At 37.1% G+C, this 21326-nt stretch overlaps 2 protein-coding genes across 2 annotated transcripts; one reads left to right on the top strand and one right to left on the bottom strand.

Moving 5' to 3' along the window:
* The first annotated feature begins 14733 nt into the window (after nucleotides 1-14733).
* Nucleotides 14734-16312, top strand: LOC111908936 (VQ motif-containing protein 9). The gene has a single exon (XM_023904724.3). It carries the CDS (start codon nucleotides 15154-15156, stop codon nucleotides 16009-16011), a length of 858 nt encoding a protein of 285 aa, XP_023760492.1. The 5' UTR covers nucleotides 14734-15153; the 3' UTR covers nucleotides 16012-16312.
* Nucleotides 16313-16806: 494 nt separating this feature from the next.
* Nucleotides 16807-18783, bottom strand: LOC111908937 (14-3-3 protein 2). Its single transcript, XM_023904725.3, has 4 exons — nucleotides 18186-18783; nucleotides 17315-17437; nucleotides 17130-17246; nucleotides 16807-17028 (listed from the first exon to the last, which is right to left on the bottom strand). The coding sequence occupies exons 1-4, from the start codon at nucleotides 18666-18668 to the stop codon at nucleotides 16960-16962; spliced, it is 792 nt and encodes a 263-aa protein (XP_023760493.1). The 5' UTR covers nucleotides 18669-18783; the 3' UTR covers nucleotides 16807-16959.
* Nucleotides 18784-21326: the final 2543 nt, after the last annotated feature.

The following is a 21326-nucleotide window of genomic DNA, read 5'->3' as shown; positions in this document are numbered from 1 at the left end:
AGGATATGCTGCGGGCGTGTGTGTTAGATATTGGTGGTAGTTGGGATACTTACATTCTGTTGGCTGAGTTCTCCTACAACAACAGCTACCACACGAGTATCGATCGTCCTCCCTTCGAGATGTTATACGGGAGGAAGTGCAGGACCCCGATATGCTGGGGTGAGGTTGGCCAAAGAGTCATGGGGAGCATCGAAGTAGTGCTCAAGATGACAGAAAGGATTCAGTAGGTCAGGAGCAGACTTCAGACTGCACAGAGTCGGCAGAAAAGCTATGCCGACAGGCGTCGTTTAGACCTGGAGTTCCAGGTCGGGGATATGGTTCTCCTGAAAGTGTCGCCTTGGAAAGGCATCATCCGATTCAGGAAGCGGGGAAAGTTGGGCCCCGCTTATATTGGACCTTTCAAGGTGATAGCCCGGGTAGGCAAGGTGGCGTATCGGCTGGACCTTCCAGCCGAACTCAGTCAGATTCATAGCATCTTCTACGTCTCCCAGCTACGAAAATGCCTGGTGGATGACTCCACAGTGGTACCCCTAGAGGATATTCAGGTTGATGACAGCCTGAACTACATTGAGCGGCCTGTGGCGATCCTCGACCGAATGTCGAAGGATCTGAGGAACAAGAAGGTCGAGATGGTGAAGGTGCAATGGCAACATCGGAAGGGCTCGGAATGGACATGGGAGCCGGTAGACGAGATGATGGAGCATTATCCAGAACTCTTTCAGGATCGAACATCAGACTTCGAGGACGAAGTCTAAAATAAGCGGGGGAGATTTGTAGCACCTGGTTCCTGGTATGTATTTCATTCAAGTACCTTGCATTTTGGCCTTGGACTCGGCAAGTTGAGGTCTAACTCGGTGAGTCGGAGCGTCTTGGACGCGGAAGTTTAATGACCTACTCGACGAGTCGGCGGCCGGACTCGACGAGTAGGCGCTGTCCGGACAAAACCCTAGTTTGAGGGTTTGCACCCTATTTAAACCTCTTATTCAGCCTCCCTTTCATCCCTAATGCTTCCAGAACTCCCCATAGCAAACCCTAGCCATTTTTTAGAAGAACTAAGGCATTTTGGTGGATCTTGCTGGTTGTGACCATAAAGAGGAAGGTGAAAGACTTGAGGAAACAAGTGGAGACCAGGGGAACCCAAGTTGTGCATCGTCCACAGTTCATTGGGAAGATTTAGGGTTTTTATAAGCCATTTTTGGTGACCAACCATGATTGCAAGCATGGTTGGGGGTTGAGGCTTCAGAATTAGGTCATTAAGGGAGTTACAAGGCAGTTAGGGGCTGCTTTTGCACCCATGTAAGGCCCCATGCATCATGAGGGCTTATTTTATGTCCTCTAGAGCTCAAAGTCCCATGCATGCACGTAAAGTTTGTAACTTTACGTGCTAGAGCGATTGTAAGAGCTTAGATCTATCTTTTGGTCAAGAGTTGTACGCTGTAAATCGAGAAATGAGACTTGGACATACTCGAATCGAACAGTCGTTCTTAGGACTCGACGAATCTGAGGCGAGACTCCCCTTTCTTGTTAGGGTTTGAAGGAACCCAATTGAGCACTAGAAGGGTTTTTAGAGGATCCAAAGGAGTGACCCAACGTATTGGACTTAGCCTTAGACTTGGAGTTCATGGGACTCGACAAGTGCTAGAACAGACTCGGCGAGTCCAAGGCAATCTCCTAATAGTTGAAGATGAACTCGACGAGTTGTTCATACAACTCGGCGAGTCAAGGACAGGACTTGTTTATTAGATGAAGGTGGACTCGACGAGTTGTTCATACAACTCGGCGAGTCGGATTAAGGTTCATTTGATTTTCATATAGAAAGGGAACTCGTCGAGTCGTTGCTAAACTCGACGAGTAGAGTCGTGGATAAGAACGGGTAAAGGGTTAGGGACTCGACGAGTTGATGGCCCAACTTGGCGAGTCGGGTCAACTGGAAGTTGACTTTGATTTGGACTTGGTTAGGGGTAAAATAGTCATTTTACCTAAGAGTAGATATCAAATTCTGACTGAGTGTTTTGTGGGGATTATAGCTGGCGGATTACCGAAGCAACAGTCAGACAGTTGCCGAGCAGTTTTCCAGCAGTCAGCCTTACGAGGTGAGTTACCTTCCAGTAGTGGTGGGTCTAAGGCCACAATGCCAACCGACCAGTAGGAGTCGTATGATAGTTGATTCTCTTTGTGATATTCACCTAGGATTACTATGACCTGATATATTTATATGCTAGCATGATATGTGTTTATGTGGTAGTAGTAGGAGGTGAAATAGTCCCTGGTAGTCAGGTGAAATAGACCGACGGATACGTCAAGAACCCCAGAATGGCTTGACTTGGGTAAGTCAGATACCCTAGAATTGTCTGACAGTACATTATGTTATGCTATGTGTTTATGTGGTAGTAGTAAGGGGTGAAATAGTCCCCGGTAGTCGGGTGAAATAGACCGACGGGTACGTCAAGCACCCCAGAATGGCTTGACCTGGGTACGTCAAACACCTCATACTAGTTTGACCTGGGTAATTCAGACGCCCCAAAATTGCCTGACAGTATATTGTATGGTATGTGGTACGATGGAGGAACTCACTAAGCTTCGTGCTTACAGTTTTCGGTCTTGTTTCAAGTACCTCTTCAGCGAAGGGGAAGGAGCCGGCACGGTAGCTGTACATCATACACACACCTCAGATTCCGCACTATGAGATTCCTTGGGATTGTACTCTGTCATTATCACTATTTTACGATGTGGGTTTCCGACACTATACATTGTTTTATGAGATGTTATGAATTGACAATATTTTCCTACGAATGTTTAATTAAATTAATTAATTGAAATGAATTTTTTGGACATGAAAATTTGGGTCGTTATAGTATGTGGGCATTCAAACGTATTGGTTGTGGGCCTGGGGTATTCCTACCCGATGGTTGACTGGACCCATAATATGTTGTTTATGATTATCTGTGTATTATTGTAGGTATGTGTGACAACCGTCAATTTTCGGTCAAGTCAAACCGGTCAACTCAATGTGCCCGTAGGTACTAGAGTTTACGTTATGTAATTGATGGGTTTTAGCCATAAGAACTTTCCTATGTGCGCATGCAAAACCCTAATGCTTGGATCTAGGCTTTCTAATTAAACATGCTTTGAATCCAAGACTTCTAATGGCTAATTAGGTTAAATAACAACATTGAAACAGATCTAGAACCATACCTTTGAATTCCTTGATGATCTTGTAGTCTTGAAGCTTCTAGAGTCACAAATGTCACTCCTCTAATGGCTTACAAACACCAATATCAAGGAAGATGATTTAGGAGAGAGGAGAGGGGAGGAAATCGGCCAGGGGTTCTCTATTCTCAATGAGGTGCCGATTTCCCTTTGCCATAGGGTCTATTTATACTTGTAGACTCCTTAAGGGTTACAACCTAAACCCTAGTTGGATAATCTTCTCTTAAAGCAATCCACATCCATTCCTTAGATAGCCTTGGATGATTTTAAGCTATCCCTAGCTTCTAGAATTCGTCCAACCCCTATCCAATATGGATTTACAGTCTAAAGTTTAACTATCAAACAATTGACAGTTTATACCCTCTTATTTAATTTCTTTAAGTCACCAAATTAATACCAATTAATTTATGACTTATATTAATCAAATAACAATATTATTATTCTTTATATTATTCTCATAATATATTAATAATATTTATTCTCTCTTAATAAATCATCCTGTCAAGTTGTTATGGTGAAGGCAACCCAAAAGGACCATGCACAACCAGGTCAAATACTTGCCTAATATAGTTGCAGCCTTAGACACTATTCCAACCGTAATTTCTAAACAACTCGCTATTCTAATGAGAGATCATAAATCGAAAAGTGCGTACATCTAGAACTCCTTAACCTAAAACTGTGGTACGTGGCGAGCCAAACCGATAAAACAATGTTGCATACTCATCGGGAGTATGCAAGATCCTTAAACAAGGCTTAACGGGGTTTACGGACCTTGCATTGCGAAGCCAGACACTCACATTCGTCACACACGAAACCGCTCTCAATCGTTTTCACTCTATCTCTTCTTATCGAGAATCTCTCCCAAATCTCTCCAAGAATGTGAAATCTCTACAAGAATGTTAAATCTCTCCCAAATCTCTCTAAGTATGTGAAATCTCTCCCAAATCTCTCTAAGTATGTGAAATCTCTCCCAATTCTCTCTTTGTATGTGAAATCTCTACAAGAATGTCAAATCTCTCCCAAATCTCTCTAAGTATGTGAAATCTCTCCCAAATCTCTCTTTGTATGTGAAATCTCTACAAGAATGTCAAATCTCTCCAAGAATGTCAAATCTCTCCCAAATCTCTCTAAGTATGTGAAATCTCTCCCAAATCTCTCTCAACCAACCAAATCTCTCTAAGTATGTGATCCAAGAATTTTCTCCTTCATTTAGTAAGTATCATCATCTTTCTTATGATTATTACACATCCTCCTACTCAAAATCATAGATTGCTTACACAAACATCATCACCTTCTTGTTAGATCCACAAGATCCTCAGCCAACTTTCCGTTAAGGAAAGCGGTCTTGACATCCATTTGCCAAATCTCATAATCATGAAATGCGGCAATTGCTAGCATCACTCTAATAGATTTAATCTTCGCAACTGGTGAGAAGGTCTCATCATAGTCAACTCCAGGAGTTTGAGTAAAGCCCTTCGCAACCAATCGCGCTTTATATGTGTGCACGTTTCCATCCACGTCGGTCTTCTTCTTGAAGATTCATTTGCACCCAACGGTCTTACGTCCGGGCACATAATCAACCAAATTCCAAACTTGGTTATCATACATGGATTGGATCTCGCTATCCATTGCCTCTTTCCACTTCGCAGACTCCGAGCCTGCCATGGCTTCCTTGTAGCTATTAGGTTCATCAAGATTTATTAGTGTACCATCACTAATATACGTGTCCCCTTCGGTAGTAATATGACAACCATAAAACTGGGGATGAACTCTAACACTATCGGAACGTCTAAGAGGTAAGGACTCGTCAATAGGTTCAACCGGAGTTTCCTCCTCGGGTTGAGTGCCAGCGGCAGAGGTTCCTTCATGTATCGACTCTTGAATCTCTTCAAGTTCGATTTGTCTCCCACTGTCTCCTTGGCTTATGAGTTCTCGCTCTCGGAAAACTCCTCTCCTTGCAACGAAGACAACATTGTCCTTCGGTCTATAGAAGAGATATCCAAAGGATGTCTGCGGGTAGCCGATGAAAATACATCTCTCACTTCGAGGTTCAAGCTTGTCGTGAGTATCTCGTCTTACGAAAGCCTCGCAACCCCAAACCTTGATATGTGCCAACGAGGGAGCTTTCCCTGTCCACATCTCGTGAGGTGTTTTGGCAACCTTCTTAGTAAGGACTCAGTTAAGGATATGGGCGGCAGTCTCTAAGGCATACCCCCAAAAAGAGATAGGTAGTGAAGCACGACTCATCAAAGAGCGAACCATATCCAATAAGGTTCGATTACGCCTTTCTGCCACACCATTCAACTGCGGTGTCCTAGGAGGCGTCAATTGCGAAACTATTCCACACTCCTTGAGATAATCGTGGAATTCAAGACTTAGGTATTCTCCTCCTCGATCGGATCGAAGCATCTTGATTTTCGTGCCCAATTGATTCTCCACTTCATTCTTGAACTCTTTGAACTTTTCAAAGGTTTCTGACTTTTGCTTGATCAAATAGATATACCCATATCTACTATAATCATCGGTAAAAGTTACGTAGAAGCGGTTCCCATCCTTTGTGGTTGATCTAAACGGTCCACTTACATCGGTATGTATTAGGTCCAATAGACCTTCACCCCTTTCACACATACTCGTGAAGGGTGACTTAGTCATTTTTCCAAGTAAACAAGACTCGCACGTGTCATCTTCCCTAAGGTCGAATGACTCCAACACTCCATCCTTTTGGAGTTGGGCTATACGTTTCTTGTTGACATGTCCAAGACGACAATGCCACAAGGATGCTTTATCCATACTAGTGGAAGAATCTATATTCAAAACATCATTTCCTAAGTTATCAACAATCATAACAGTTTCATATATTCCATTACATGGTATAGCTTCAAAGTAAAAGACACCATTCTAAGCCAAAATAGAACCATTCTCATTATTAAAAGAAAATCTAAATCCTTGTCTATATAAACCATGAAATGAAATGATGTTTCTAGCCATTTCTGGCGAATAGCAACAATTGTTCAAATCTAAACACAAATTATTCCTAAGCACTAAAGAATACACTCCAATCTTGGTCACAGGCGACGATCTTCTGTTCCCCATGATTAGATTGATCCTTCCTTGCTCCACATCTCTACTTCTTCTTAGTCCCTGCACATTAGAACAAATGTGATAACCACAACCGGTATCAAGAACCCAAGAAATAGCATGATTAGAATCGTTAGATTTAATTGTGTATATACCTGCGAAAGATGGCTTGATCTTTCCTTCTTTGATTGCTTACAGGTACTCTGGGCAGCTTCTCTTCCAATGTCCTATCTTGTGGCAGTGGTGGCACTCTGCCTCCTTCGGGTTAGGACAGGGCTTAGCGGGATCAACTTTGGTCCCACTAGAAGAGGCACCATCTCGGGCTTTGACCTTGCGATAGTTCTTCGATGAAGTCTTCCTCTACTTTCCCTTTCCTTGACCAATAGCCAAGACAGGAGCAGTAGGCGGATTGGGAGTAGGTGCAACAGACTTGTCTTTGAAGTTGCTCTCAGCAACCCTCAAGAGACCTTGGAGTTTGCTTAGGGTGACCTCTTCTTTGTTCATGTGGTAGGTGATCCTAAATTGGTACCTCTTCTTTGTTCATGTGGTAGGGTTTGAAATTTAATTTGTCTAAATTAAAACTTTTAATTACAAAATATAAATTTCGAAACTTGAGGACAAGTTTTAAACATTTAAAACATGAAGGATCAAATAACAAATAATTTTAATTAACAATTAATTTCCTAATTATCTATATTTTATTTATTCAAGATTTCATGCAAGATAATTACCAAATTAATCAAAATAATTAATTAATTATCATATAAGGAAATTAAATATTTTATTATTTGATAAATATCTTTAATTAGATCCAGATTATATTCATGTATATCAAAAAATCGGATTAGGGTTGATCTAATATGATTAAGTAAGTTTCCATAAGATAATCATGAAGAAATCCCGAATCTGGCCATTCCTGACGCTTGGACTCGCCGAGTGCACCAATGGACTTGCCGAGTCAGGCCAACTCGCCGAGTCCACTATGGAACTCGCCGAGTCCATGACTCAGAAACACAAAAATCGAATTTTGCAGTTAAGTTTCAACCAATTAAGCAACAATTTAATAGAAACCAAGCTAGGCTCTGATAACACTGATGGGTTTTAGCCATAAGAACTTTCCTATGTGCGCATGCAAAACCCTAATGCTTGGATCTAGGCTTTCTAATTATACATGCTTTGAATCCAAGACTTCTAATGGCTAATTAGGTTAAATAACAACATTGAAACAGATCTAGAACCATACCTTTGAATTCCTTGATGATCTTGTAGTCTTGAAGCTTCTAGAGTCACAAATGTCACTCCTTTAATGGCTTACATACACCAATAGCAAGGAAGATGATTTAGGAGAGAGGAGAGGGGAGGAAATCGGCCAGGGGTTCTCTATTCTCAATGAGGTGCCGATTTCCCTTTGCCATAGGGTCTATTTATACTTGTAGACTCCTTAAGGGTTACAACCTAAACCCTAGTTGGATAATCTTCTCTTAAAGCAATCCACATCCATTCCTTAGATAGCCTTGGATGATTTTAAGCTATCCCTAGCTTCTAGAATTCGTCCAACCCCTATCCAATATGGATTTACAGTCTAAAGTTTAACTATCAAACAATTGACAGTTTATACCCTCTTATTTAATTTCTTTAAGTCACCAAATTAATACCAATTAATTTATGACTTATATTAATCAAATAACAATATTATTATTCTTTATATTATTCTCATAATATATTAATAATATTTATTCTCTCTTAATAAATCATCCTGTCAAGTTGTTATGGTGAAGGCAACCCAAAAGGACCATGCACAACCGGGTCAAATACTTGCCTAATATAGTTGCAGCCTTAGACACTATTCCAACCGTAATTTCTAAACAACTCGCTATTCTAATGAGAGATCATAAATCGAAAAGTGCGTACATCTAGAACTCCTTAACCTAAAACTGTGGTACGTGGCGAGCCAAACCGATAAAACAATGTTGCATACTCATCGGGAGTATGCAAGATCCTTAAACAAGGCTTAACGGGGGTTACGGACCTTGCATTGCGAAGCCAGACACTCACATTCGTCACACACGAAACCGCTCTCAATCATTTTCACTCTATCTCTTCTTATCGATAATCTCTCCCAAATCTCTCCAAGAATGTGAAATCTCTCCCAAATCTCTCTTTGTGTGTGAAATCTCTACAAGAATGTCAAATCTCTCCCAAATCTCTCTAAGTATGTGAAATCTCTCCCAAATCTCTCTAAGTATGTGAAATCTCTCCCAATTCTCTCTTTGTATGTGAAATCTCTACAAGAATGTCAAATCTCTCCCAAATCTCTCTAAGTATGTGAAATCTCTCCCAAATCTCTCTTTGTATGTGAAATCTCTACAAGAATGTCAAATCTCTCCAAGAATGTCAAATCTCTCCCAAATCTCTCTAAGTATGTGAAATCTCTCCCAAATCTCTCTAAGTATGTGAAATCTCTCCCAAATCTCTCTCAAAATCTCTCTCAACTTTCTATAATCACTCGGGGCATCCCAACCCTCGAATTTGGCGAAAACAGCCCAAAAACGGAAGTCTATGCGAAAAACGGACTCAAGGAGCCGAAACCCCTCTTAGGACCCGAAACTCCTCTTAAGGGACCGAACCCTTCTGAGCCGAAGGCTGCTGAACCGAACCCGAAAGGTCCTCTCGGGCCCGAACCTCGCATGCCACACCCGAACCCGAACCTTCGGTCCATTTCGGATTATGGTGCCCTCAGTCTAGTTCGCTTCTGACTGCTTCGGACCGATCCCCTCGCCTTCGCTTCTCGCTTCTGGTTCGCCCCATCTCGCTCCGGCTCGGCATCATTAGGGACCGAACCTCGGCCTAGGACCGAGAGGTCTCGCTGGAAATGCTTTTCTTCCCGGTTTTCGATTAATTTCGCGTTTTAGGCCCGTTTTTAATTGTTTTAACACAGGATTTTCACCCAAAACTTTATTTTAACATATAAGGACCCATAATTATTAAATTATCACATTTTTAAGGATAAAACCTTATCCAAAAGAGTGGGTGAAGTACAAAGGTGGAGTGTTGACTTTCTTTTATTCTATGACACAAGCAACCACTCCCATACCCACTCCATGTCACTATTCACCACCAGCCCATCCCTAGTCACTTCATAAGTCCTTTCTCATTATTTTCAGCCATTCTCACGTTCTTAGAGCTGGAACATCCACCCTCTCTCCTCACACTTCATTCATTCTCTCATTTTTCCACCAAGAACCACACTCCAAACTCTCTCATGTTTCTCTCTCAAATTCGAGAACTTCAAGGCATACTCCAAGAATTTTCCCCTTCATTTAGTAAGTATCATCATCTTTCTTATGATTATTACACATCCTCCTACTCAAAATCATAGATTGCTTAAACAAACATCATCACCTTCTTGTTAGATCTTCGAATCTTCAAGTGATTCATCAAGTGTTCTTGAGTTGAACACTTCTCTTCTTCAACACTCACCTACTGAAATCACTCAAGGTGAGTTCATACCCCTACATTTTCATGTTTTCTCAAGTTTTTAGGGGGAGAATACAAGTAAAACAACAAGAACAAAACTAAACTTTTCTAACAGCCTTCATCAGAAACGTTGGACCCCATTCACGGACTGTTTTGGACAACTTAAACATTCTTGTTTACAAAACTGTTTTAGGTGTAAGTAGTTCCAGTTCTTAGCTTTAAAATGACTACTTGCACATCTCCATACGATTTTTCTACAATTTATGGTGATTTTTACAAAACTGTCTATCATCTCAAACACCAATCCGGACCAGTCTGTGATTATGGACTTGGTCACACAAGTTAGAGGTCCCTAAAAATTATGGAAAAATTTATGAACCAACTAGACTCATTTTTCAAACTCTCAGAAGTTACAGAACTTGATTTGGACATTTTATGATTTTTATACAAATTTTCCAATAACAGCTAAAGAAAATGTTATAAATAGAAAAACACTATAAATTTCATTTCACCTTGTAACATGTTGAGCAAGGTATATATCATTATGTGATTATGTGTTCTTGTAGTATGTGACATTTTTGTATTCATATCTAGATATACACCAATTAACAAATGAATTTTCATTAGATAATACATAGAAATAACCAAGTGTTATAATTAAAGTACACCCATTACATACAAATGTATTATTAAACTATGTTAAGTATAGTTTATGTACTTTACTATTTCTACCCTTGTTTTGATAAACTATAATAGGTATAGTTTATGATACTTTACAAAATACAAATATATTTTCAGAAGGGTACATTTATAGAAAAGGGAACTTTCATTACGTTAAGTGTAAATTCATTACAAAAGCGTTTTCATAAAAGAGTTTTTATACATTACAAACGTTTTGGGATAAACTATAATAGGTATGGTTTATGTTTCCATTAACACAACAAACACATTTCGGAAGGTTTTATTCCCACAGGAAAAGGCTTTACACTTATGCACACCACACGTAAACTTGTTAACCTAAATTGTGAGACATTCTCTTCCGTACGTCCGAGTGCAGAATCTAATTCCTGCTAGTTATAATCAGAGTCTCCTGGAGGGAGAACGTGATAGTTGTGCATAGATCTATATTGGGTTTGACACCCCACACCTCGCTGCTAGCTACAGCCGGACCTGCAGGTCTGCGGGTGACAAGGTTCATTTCAGTTTCGCGATGCCTGAGAAACGTCGTGGCAGGTGTATTGAGTCATTAGTATGATTATAGCGGCTCACATAGGTATCTAACAACATAAGTTTACAGGGATTTGCATAAATCAAAAGGGGTTTTATGTCAATTTAAAATCACTTTTTATATCAATAATTACATATATTATGGTATATTTTCAGTCTTGGTATTTAAGACCACACATCATTCATTTCGGGATTTTTCTCAAATCAGAAGGGGGTTTTAAGCCAATTTAAAACCACAATTATAGCTTTAAGTATGACAAAATACTTGTTCATTTCGGTCCTGGTATTTAGGACTACATGACTTTTATAAGGAAAATATTGGATTTTTCTTGGTGACATACATCTTCTTTCAAAGATCGATTTTCAAACTCTTACTGTCAAAAGCTTATGAACTCACCAACCTTTGTGTTGACACTTTTTCAAAACTACTTGTATTATCAGGAATTCAGTGAAATAGGAAATCAACCACGTTTTGAGGATGAGAAGATAAATCGTCAAACAGTTCATTTTGTATCATAATGTAATTGATTCGAATCATGTAAACATATACTTTGGTGTAACTTTTTCAATTATATTTATGATGGTTGTAATTACTTTGAGCACTGTTATACTCGTTGTTGTGATACTCTACATGAAGTCCTCCACCCCCGGACGTTTCCGCCATCCTTGGTTTGGGGGTGTGACAGTATGGGTATTTTGGGGGTAACTCACTAAGCTTTGTGCTTACAATTTCAGTTTATTGTTTCAGGTGCTTCAGATGACTTGGCAAGACGAAGGCGTGATCGTACACATCCTCGTGTTTTGGACTTATGGTTTCTGGGATACTCTGATATAAACTATTTAGAAAACATTTTTGTAATAACTAATGGGTTTTGAATTGTTTAAAAAGTTTTAAATTGGCCTGAATTTTACGGGTGTTACAAAAAGGAGCACAACAACAACTTGACACAAAGGGGGAGATTGTTAGGAGTCAGAAATAATGTTGTGTCTAGTTGTATGCGTTGTTCGCAATCCATTTGTCATGTATATTGTCTTTTCTTAATTTCAAAATGTGTTGTTCCAATTTCGGAATGTATTTAATCTTAGGTTTGCAGTTCTGAACTGTCGACTTAGGATTCCTTTACGATGCTTCTCTGACGTCTATATATAGGAGCATTAGTTAGTAGAATGAGTAACTTTTGCAAAGAATAGTTCTGCACAACTCCTTCTAACGAATTGTTCTTTTTACCCATTAATGCAATACTGATCTTCTTTACCTTTTGTGTTTTTTTTTATCAATTTGTCAAATCCTCATGTAATGTTTTCATTCTAGAATCTATCGTTCCTAAAAGTGTATCAGAAATTACTTATTCAAAATGCTAAAGAATAACAATAAGAGTTTATTACATTTTCCCCTCCATTTTTTCAATGATGCATTATATAGCCTTTTGAATCTTGTAGGGTAAACGCTAAATTAACCCCAAATGAATACTTCTTTGACTTGTCAACAAAATTAATATGATTCATCGGTGAACATCATCACATTCAAATTCATCCCAGAAAGCACTACTCATCATGACCAACAAAGCCAATGTCGACTTAGAAGTCTTTTTTAGAAACTATCTCAAATATTCTTTTAGAAAAATCTACTTGTGGTTCAAACATTAAAAATTGGTAATCAAAGAAAATTTTGATAAACTTTTCCAGATCAAATACCTAAATGTTAACAAGAAAACTGGTTCTTTTAAAAGTCAAAATACCTAATATCAGAAAATGTCTTAAATTGTATTGAAGATCAGAGAATGAAGATGGTCTTGATAGTAGGTGTAGCAATCAAAAGTCCTTTTTTGAGGTAATTAGGAAAAAATGTTCATCGTCTTCATCTTCAACTTCGTCTTCTTTCGGTTCTTCTTTTGTATCATTTTCTTTCAATTATTCAAATAAAAGTGTTGATAAGCATCATATTACGAGAAAAATAAGAGAGAGAGAGAGAGAGAGAGAGAGAATGGCAAAAAGCCTAATTTACTCTCATGGGAAAGGCACACGAGGAGTCTTAACAAATGGAGGTTGACAAAGGTTAGGGCGAGGGACCGTAGTGTTACAAAGGTTTGGATGAAGGACCATTTATGCAACAAAGCTAATAGTTGGATGAACAATGCAATTAGGGGTGCAAACGAGCCGAGCCGAGCCCGATCCTAGTCAGGCTCATCTCGGGCTCGTTTAAGTTATATGAGGCTCGAGCTCGAGCTCGGCTCGATTCGAGCTTTCTTGTACTGAGCTCGGCTCGAGCTCGTAAATAATTATACAAGCTCGGTTCGGGCTCGGGCTCGACTCGTTTTTTGTTCAACGTGCCAAAATAAGCTTAAGTTCGGCTCGAGTTCATTAAGAAGCTCGTTTATTAATACCATAAATTCCTAATTCCCAAAATATATTTTTATTTTAATATATAAAAATAATAATAAATTATATTATATAAAAACTTGTTTAGGCTTGCAAGCCTAATCGAGCTTAGTGACATAGGCTCGAGCTCGAGCTCGTTTAATAAACAAACTTAATATTAAGCTCGAGCTCGGCTCGGGCTCGTTTAAAATCGGTTTTGAGTCGAACTTTTAACGAGTCGATCTCGAGTAGCTCACGAGTAACTTGACTCATTTGCACCCCTAAATGCAATAAACTCTAAATGTTAGGTACCTAACATGTAGTTTTGTGATGATAAAATTCATAATCAATCATCTCAATCTAACATAAAGTTTAAGACATTCATAACACCGTAAAAATAGAAAAACGATGTTTTGAAACGACAACATTCTCGAAAGAAGAAAAAAAATATCATGTTAAATTGAAACAATATGTTTTGTTAGTCGACCCATTTACCATTATCCATACGAGTTTTATTCAATGTTTATAACAAAAAATCGATTCCACATATTTGAGGTTGATTTAATCAAATCTTCAATCCAATTTGTAATGACGTCATCAGGAGTTGTACCCATATCATTAGAAGATGCGTTCTACATATATGTTTTTTTTCTTCAAAAACACATGTATGAAAACATGTTCGAAATATGTATCCAACGAAAAAGATGTTCGGAACTATGAACAACATTTAGAAATTTCATAGTAACTTTTTTGTTTCGTAAAAGTAGGTTGCAAAACGCATGTTATTGACTTATAGAAAGTCCTAAAATAAACTTCTATGTGATAAGAACAAGAATTAAATACTTTTAGAATACATTTCCAAGTCAATACGTTTTTTTAAGTCAAGAAGAGTTTTGTTTTGACTCAAAGTGATGTAAATAACATTTCATATGGTCTTTGACATAATTACTCATTTGAGAGGAACCATATTTAAAAAACTTAAATTCAATCATCAAACTATAAAATACCAATTAATAGGTCCTAATCCTATCAACTTTTCGTCAATGCTATTACCACTTCACTCATCATGTCCATGTGTTTTCATGAATTTCATGTGAAATTTTTATTTTTTTAAACAAAATTACATGTTTTACCCATGCCAATACATTGTATTTTAACAGATTTACATATAACTCCCTTATACTTTCTCTTTTTTAAGCTTATCATCTTCTTCTCATTACCCATGAAAATATATATCTATATAAAAAAATCCTCCATATCCATATGTTTTCGATCTATGTTATGCTTTCATCTACGCATCTTCTTGATCTTTACAAGTTTTGTATGAAATTACGTTTTTACCCATGTGTATTGCATATATAAACATGTCCCATTTGGAAAGCAAAGATTGGTGTTAAAAGTGTTTTATGGTCCATGTGATGTCCCTTGGTCTATCCTTCTTCTAAGCTACCACTCTCTCTCTTTCTCTCTCACACACACACACATACTCTCTCTCTCTCTCCCTTCATACAAACATATCTACAACGTTAAAAGATGTCTGAATTCATATATAATATTGTTTGATTGTCTCTGATTTTGAGCTCAGATTAGATTAGATTATACTCTGTTTTATTAAAGTTATCGTCCCCACAAAGTAATCAATCATCTTCTCCAATCCCTTAAAAAAATATCCCAAATTTATACAGAAAGATTCATATATAGGGGGAGAGAGAGAGGGAGAGAGAAAGAAAGGGGAGCTGTGTGTAGATCTAGAGAGAGAAAGTTTCACTGTGTGTTTCAGTGTGTGTTTTCACTGTGTCTGTGATGGATAAAAGCTGTCATTCATCTGGGGAAGAATCTTCTGCTATAAACCCTAATCTTGATTCTAGTACTGGTGGCAAAGATCAGTACTTGAAACAGATTCATAAACTGTCTCATAAGATTTCTAAACCGCCCATTAGAAAACCCTTTGAGTTTGATCATCAAATTCATCAGCTTCATCCGCCGCCGCCTCCGCCTCCGCCGTCGATTTTGGATCATGCCATTGAATCTCAGACGTCAAGTATCCACCATAACCAGCAACAACATCAACCGCCGGTTTATAATGTCAGCAAGAGCGATTTCCGGGATGTCGTTCAGAAGCTTACCGGTTCTCCGGCACACGAACGCCTGACGACTCCGGTTCAACCAGTGAAACCACAAAGCTCTCGTTTACAAAGGATTCGTCCTCCGCCGTTGGAACACGTCGGAAACCGTCCGCCCAACGCCGTCGGAGGTGTGCTTCCGTCAAACCCTAGCTTCCGTCCAGGAAACTTCTTCACCAGTCAACGGCAGCATCACCAGCCTCTTTCCCCGCTTCCGCCGTTACCGGCGGTACACGCGACGGCCGAATCTCCGATCTCCGCGTACTTGCGTTGCTTTCAAACCAACATCACAGGCTTCACTCAACCTCCGCCTCCACAACTACACCCCCGCCCTCCAGCACCGGGTTCCCTTCCGCCATCGGAGTTCACAGCGCCGTCGTCTCCGCTTCCATTCGGGTGCCTACATTCTCCTAGATCACAGTTCCCGATGTTATCTCCCGGATTTCCATTCTCCCCAACAAACCAATTCGGATTCCAACAGCTAACACCACTGTCTCCGACGCCTCCGGCACCAAGCCCTAGATGGAAATCCCTCTGATGAATCATCAATTCAATTGGGGCAAAAGCAATATTCGTAAGTTTCAAGATTAGGGTTTTGAAATACTGATCTAAATACATATACATTACAATGAAGTTATATATGTATATATATATGTATATGCTGAAACCATGATTCAATTTTGGGGGAAAGATCAGTATATTGAAAGAATAGTTGAGCAAGTTGTCTAAAGAATCAATCCTATGTACATGAATGGATTATTGATTATGTAAAAAAGAAACCCTAGGTTTTGAGTTTGTTTCTTTCATTTTGCTGGAATAGAATGGGGTGAAATTGTAGACATTTTTTTTTAAAATTTTTTTATAATGTTTGTAATGCATGTTTTTCACAATTATAGATCCAAATTTCTTCAAATGTTTTTCACATATTGCCTATATGTGATATAATATGCATCTTTCTTTTTTTCCCCTTGAAGAAAAATAGCAAATTGTCATCATGTCATGAGATGGTTATTTAGAAGAACAAGGATCAAGAAAAGATGGATGATTTTTCTTTTGTGGTTCTCCCTTATCAATCTTTTTTACAAATTATCATTATCATTGATTTTAAAAAAAATACCATAATTTATACATAACATTTGTGTAGAAAATCTATATGGTAATGGCAGGCAAATCTAGCATTAAATTCGATTGGTCCACTTTATACTTTGACTGGTGCATTAACTTCATTTTTTGGAATAATTGAAAAAAAAATATATTATTTGAGGAATAATTGTAAGAAAAAAAAAATCCTATTTGAATTTTATTTTGTGAAATGAAAAGGTAAAAAAGCAAATTAAAAACGAACCATTTTTTTTAGAATTACAAATAAATTAAAATACCAACAACTATAATTCAACACACTTCAATTCTTCAATAACAAATTATCAATATATAATCAAACCTTCTAATAAATTTAAAAACAATAATATATAAAATTAAAATCAACTCATTCCTTTTGCTCCTCACTTTGCTTTGCAGCCCCCCCTGCTTCCTTGATTTCATCAGCCCCCTCATCCTGTCATAATCAATAATAATCATATTAATCAAACAAATTATATAATATTAATATTTAAAATAAATAAATAAACTCTTTATAAACAGTGTTTATATTAATACCTGCATATCAGATGTCCACAAAGTAAGATTATCACGAAGAAGTTGCATGATCAAAGTGCTATCCTTATAAGAATCCTCCCCCAATGTATCCAGCTCAGCAATTGCTTCATCAAAAGCCTGAAAAATAAATGTAATTATTTCAAGTTTTTTTATATTTTATAATTTTATGATTTTATAATTTATACCTGTTTGGCAAGATTGCATGCACGATCTGGAGAGTTTAAAATCTCATAGTAAAAAACTGAGAAGTTAAGAGCAAGTCCAAGACGAATTGGATGTGTTGGAGCAAGTTCAGAGTTTGCAATATCCTGAAGAAGAAGAAGAAAAAGAAATTATAAAATTTCAGATCCATGAACAGAAAATGGAATGATTTACTTAAAGCAAATGGGGTATGAAAGTAACAGGCAAAGAAATTAATGAGACGTGTTTATTGTGTTTGTAGTTGTGCATCACTCACTCTACTTTCACTTTCAGAGGTTCAAATAAAGCAACAACATTTATTAATGGATGTCAGTAACTGTAGATATATGCAGGGTTTATGAATTTGACCTTTCAATCATCAAGAGTACAGAGAGATGGAAGACATCTTTTGAAAGAAAATGACATGTTATATGCTTTCTAGTTTATTAATTGCTTCAATCTAAAACTGGAATATGTATTGGATTTCAGGAAGGAGGTAGTATATGTATATCTTAGCAGTTTCATATATTCATGGAATGCATAATTTGAACACAACTGTAGTGAGATAGTTGTAGCAAATGTCACCAATCTATGGCATGACCTAAATTTATCACAACTCAGATCATAATTAAGATAGGGAAATTAACGAGGATGCATCAAAATACAAATCAGAAAGTTATTGCGTAGGGTGAAATAACCTAAACTGAATTCCATGAGGTGAATTAGTTTGGGGGTTGTAGCTTCTATATGCAAATCTACGAATTTCAGCATATACAAATGCATAAAGCAAAAAAAAAAAAAAACAGAAAATGTGGCACGATTTAATAGTAATAATAAAACGGTTTTTGATGCGTAGATCGAAGGGGAAAACCGAACCTGAGCGGCCTTATAAGCATTGAGAGTGCTCTCGGCGGCCTCTTTACGTTCACCGCCGCTCTTAAACTCGGCAAGGTAACGGTGATAATCTCCTTTCATCTTGAGGTAAAACACCTTGGAATCACCGGAGGATGCAGAAGGAACGAGTTTGGTATCAAGCATTTTCAAAATACCGTCGCAAATGTCAGAAAGCTCCTTCTCGATCTTGGATCTGTAACCCTTGATCACAGAGACATGATCCTCGTTACCGCGTGACTCCTCCTTCTGCTCGATCGAGGAGATAATACGCCAGGAAGCGCGGCGAGCGCCGATGACATTCTTGTAAGCGACGGAGAGGAGGTTGCGCTCCTCGACGCTGAGTTCATCGGAACCAGATAGTGCGCCGGAGACTTTCTCCATGAATTCAACCATTTCTTCGTAGCGCTCAGCCTGCTCGGCGAGCTTGGCCATGTAGACATTCTCTTCACGCGCCGATGATGCCATAGTTTCAGTAGGATCGGAAATCGGAAGAACACGAGAAGATCTGGTAGGAGTTTTTAGAGAGAGGAGAGGGTAGAAATTTGAGGAGACAAGTATGGAGTGAGAGAGGCGGAGAGAAACAGAAGGGACATTTTATATCCTAAAAATAGCTTCTTTTCTAATCTTGTCAACAATTGTAAATTGTAATTTATATAATTTAATTAATTTTTAATGTCTAATAATTTGATAAAAATAATTTCTGGTTTGCAAAATAAAGAAAGCCTTAATTGAAATAATCAAAAGTCACCCATCATTTTAATATTGGAGGGTTTCGAGTTTGATTTAGCCCTTTGTAATAAGGTGTATTGTTGACTTATTGTATTTAGCCCTTTGTATTATTTGTCTTAAAAAAATATGCCCCACCCTCCAAGAATGGTACTTGATAACTATCATGCCACTAGGGGAGATGCTTATGACATTTCTATGAAAATTATAACATAAAATACCACCCAACTTGAATATGTTTAGACGGAGGTTTATAGTTAATAATTTCACAACAAATAATAGAAGAAAAAAAATATATAAATTAGGTTAGTTTTATACATCACTATTAAGATTTAATAAATTTTTTGTTAAATCTTCAAAACGACCATGATTTTTGCAAATCACTTCATGCATAAATCTTCAAAAATCTCTATTATCTGTAAAAAAAAATATGAAACAATCCCATTTTAATGATTTTTGCAAGCGACTCTCTTCGAAAATTTCTATCATCATCGAAATGGTGGTCCCATTTAGAAAAAATCAGTTTTTCTCATAGATGATCATCTGCAAAAATCCATGTGTTTATAGATTTTTTTTTTAAATCATCTTAAGTACGCATGAGAAAAAACATTTATAGTGTCGTACCTTTCTGATATTAAGAGCTTCTTTGTGTTTCAAATCAACAAAGTTAACTTTATCTAGACCAAAATTAGTAGGATTATGACTTCCTCTTCCGGTTGTACCTCTAAGGACTTACGAACATATGGTTATTACAAATCCAATGGAACACAAATTCTTAGCAGGTTTCGTGCATTATCAATCTTTATGAACCTGTTGAAACCAAAGCTCTTTTTGAACTTCAAATTCTTTCTTAGCAATATAGACATAGATCATAGTCTCAAATTTATATACAGTTTATAGAATTATGGGGTTTCTATGTTATCGTAACGAGAACGGACTTGTTATGATTCACAAGTTATGTGAAAAACATTTTTGTAATCCATTGGATACAATATATCGATGTGATCACGATCTCCTATTTTATCCAACCTTCCCAAACTTGTCCTCCAAGCACAATGTGAACAACACTCAACCCTAACATGACCAACGTTAGTCTAACCATGATCAACACTCAAATTCTCCTCTAAAAACTATTATCTAAAAATAGATCAAATATTTTTTACTAATTACAAATCCAGTCCCATATGTTTTAATAAAAATCAAATGTTCAACCTAAATTTTATTGCAACAAAATATAATTTTAAAATATACAATAATTTTAAATTTTGAAAAGCAAACTTGCAATTTTATATAATATATATTTTTTTTAAAGACAAATTTAATCTATTTCTAAACTGCTCGTAATCATTTCTAGTGTCCTAAACTAGACTCATTGATATCACTGAGTTAAAAGCTCTTCGATATATAATATAGGGTGTTGTTTTGTATACCCTTGATTTGACTTAATTACAAATCATCTTGATTTGATTTAAGGGATAATTACTAAAGTAACAAAATTAGGGAGGTAATTAACAATTTTTAACCAAAAATTAAGTTTTGTCCCGAACTAGCGCACAAAAGAGTAGTTTATTTAGATTCGTCTACTGTTTCGGTGTTTCGTTTACTATTTCGTGTTTTCTATAATTTTTTTTGAAGTAACAAAACCGTAGGTTTTTTTAAAACCTACGGTATTCTCTAAATAAAATATGGTTTCCCAAATCGTAGCTTACGGTTTGGGTAAAAAGTTACGTTGTTTTTTCTTTTTTTAACTACGGTTTTGTGGTAAAAGCTACAATTTTATGCTAAAAACTACGGTTTTTTTCTTAAATACTCTACATTAAAAAAACTAATAAAAAAACGTAGTTTTAGCATAAAACCGTAGCTTTTACCACAAAACCGTCGTTAAAAAAAAAAACGTAACCTTTTTACCCAAACAGTAAGCTACGGTTTGGGAAACCGTATTTTATTGAGAGAATACCGTAGGTTTTAAAAAAACCTACGGTTTTGTTACTTCAATATTTTTTATAGAAAACACGAAACAGTAGACGAAAATACCCAAACAGTAGACGAATATAAATAACTACTGTTTCGTGGGCTAGTTTGAGACAAGACTCATTTTTTGGCTATTTTCTGATAAGTCATTAACAATTATGGCTAGATTAGTAATTTTCCCTTGATTTAATTAACCCATTTTTTTATTATTTCGTCTTTTCCTTGTTTTTTTTGTATTTTGTTTTATTATTATTATTATTATTATTATTCTTATTATTGTTATTATTATTATTATTATGTCAATTTTAAATTATTTGTATTTTAGAAAAACATTATTTTATGTATAGTTGTTTTTTATTTATTTTTTCGAACTACCCATATGTTATTTTTTCGTTCGGACTATCCATATATTTTTTTCGTCTGGAT

This window comes from Lactuca sativa, chromosome 6 (genome assembly GCF_002870075.4).
Source record: "Lactuca sativa cultivar Salinas chromosome 6, Lsat_Salinas_v11, whole genome shotgun sequence".
In the NCBI taxonomy this organism is placed as follows: Eukaryota; Viridiplantae; Streptophyta; class Magnoliopsida; order Asterales; family Asteraceae; genus Lactuca; species Lactuca sativa.
The sequence above is the reverse complement of the archived record's forward strand: the minus strand, read 5'-3'. Positions and strand labels throughout refer to the sequence as shown.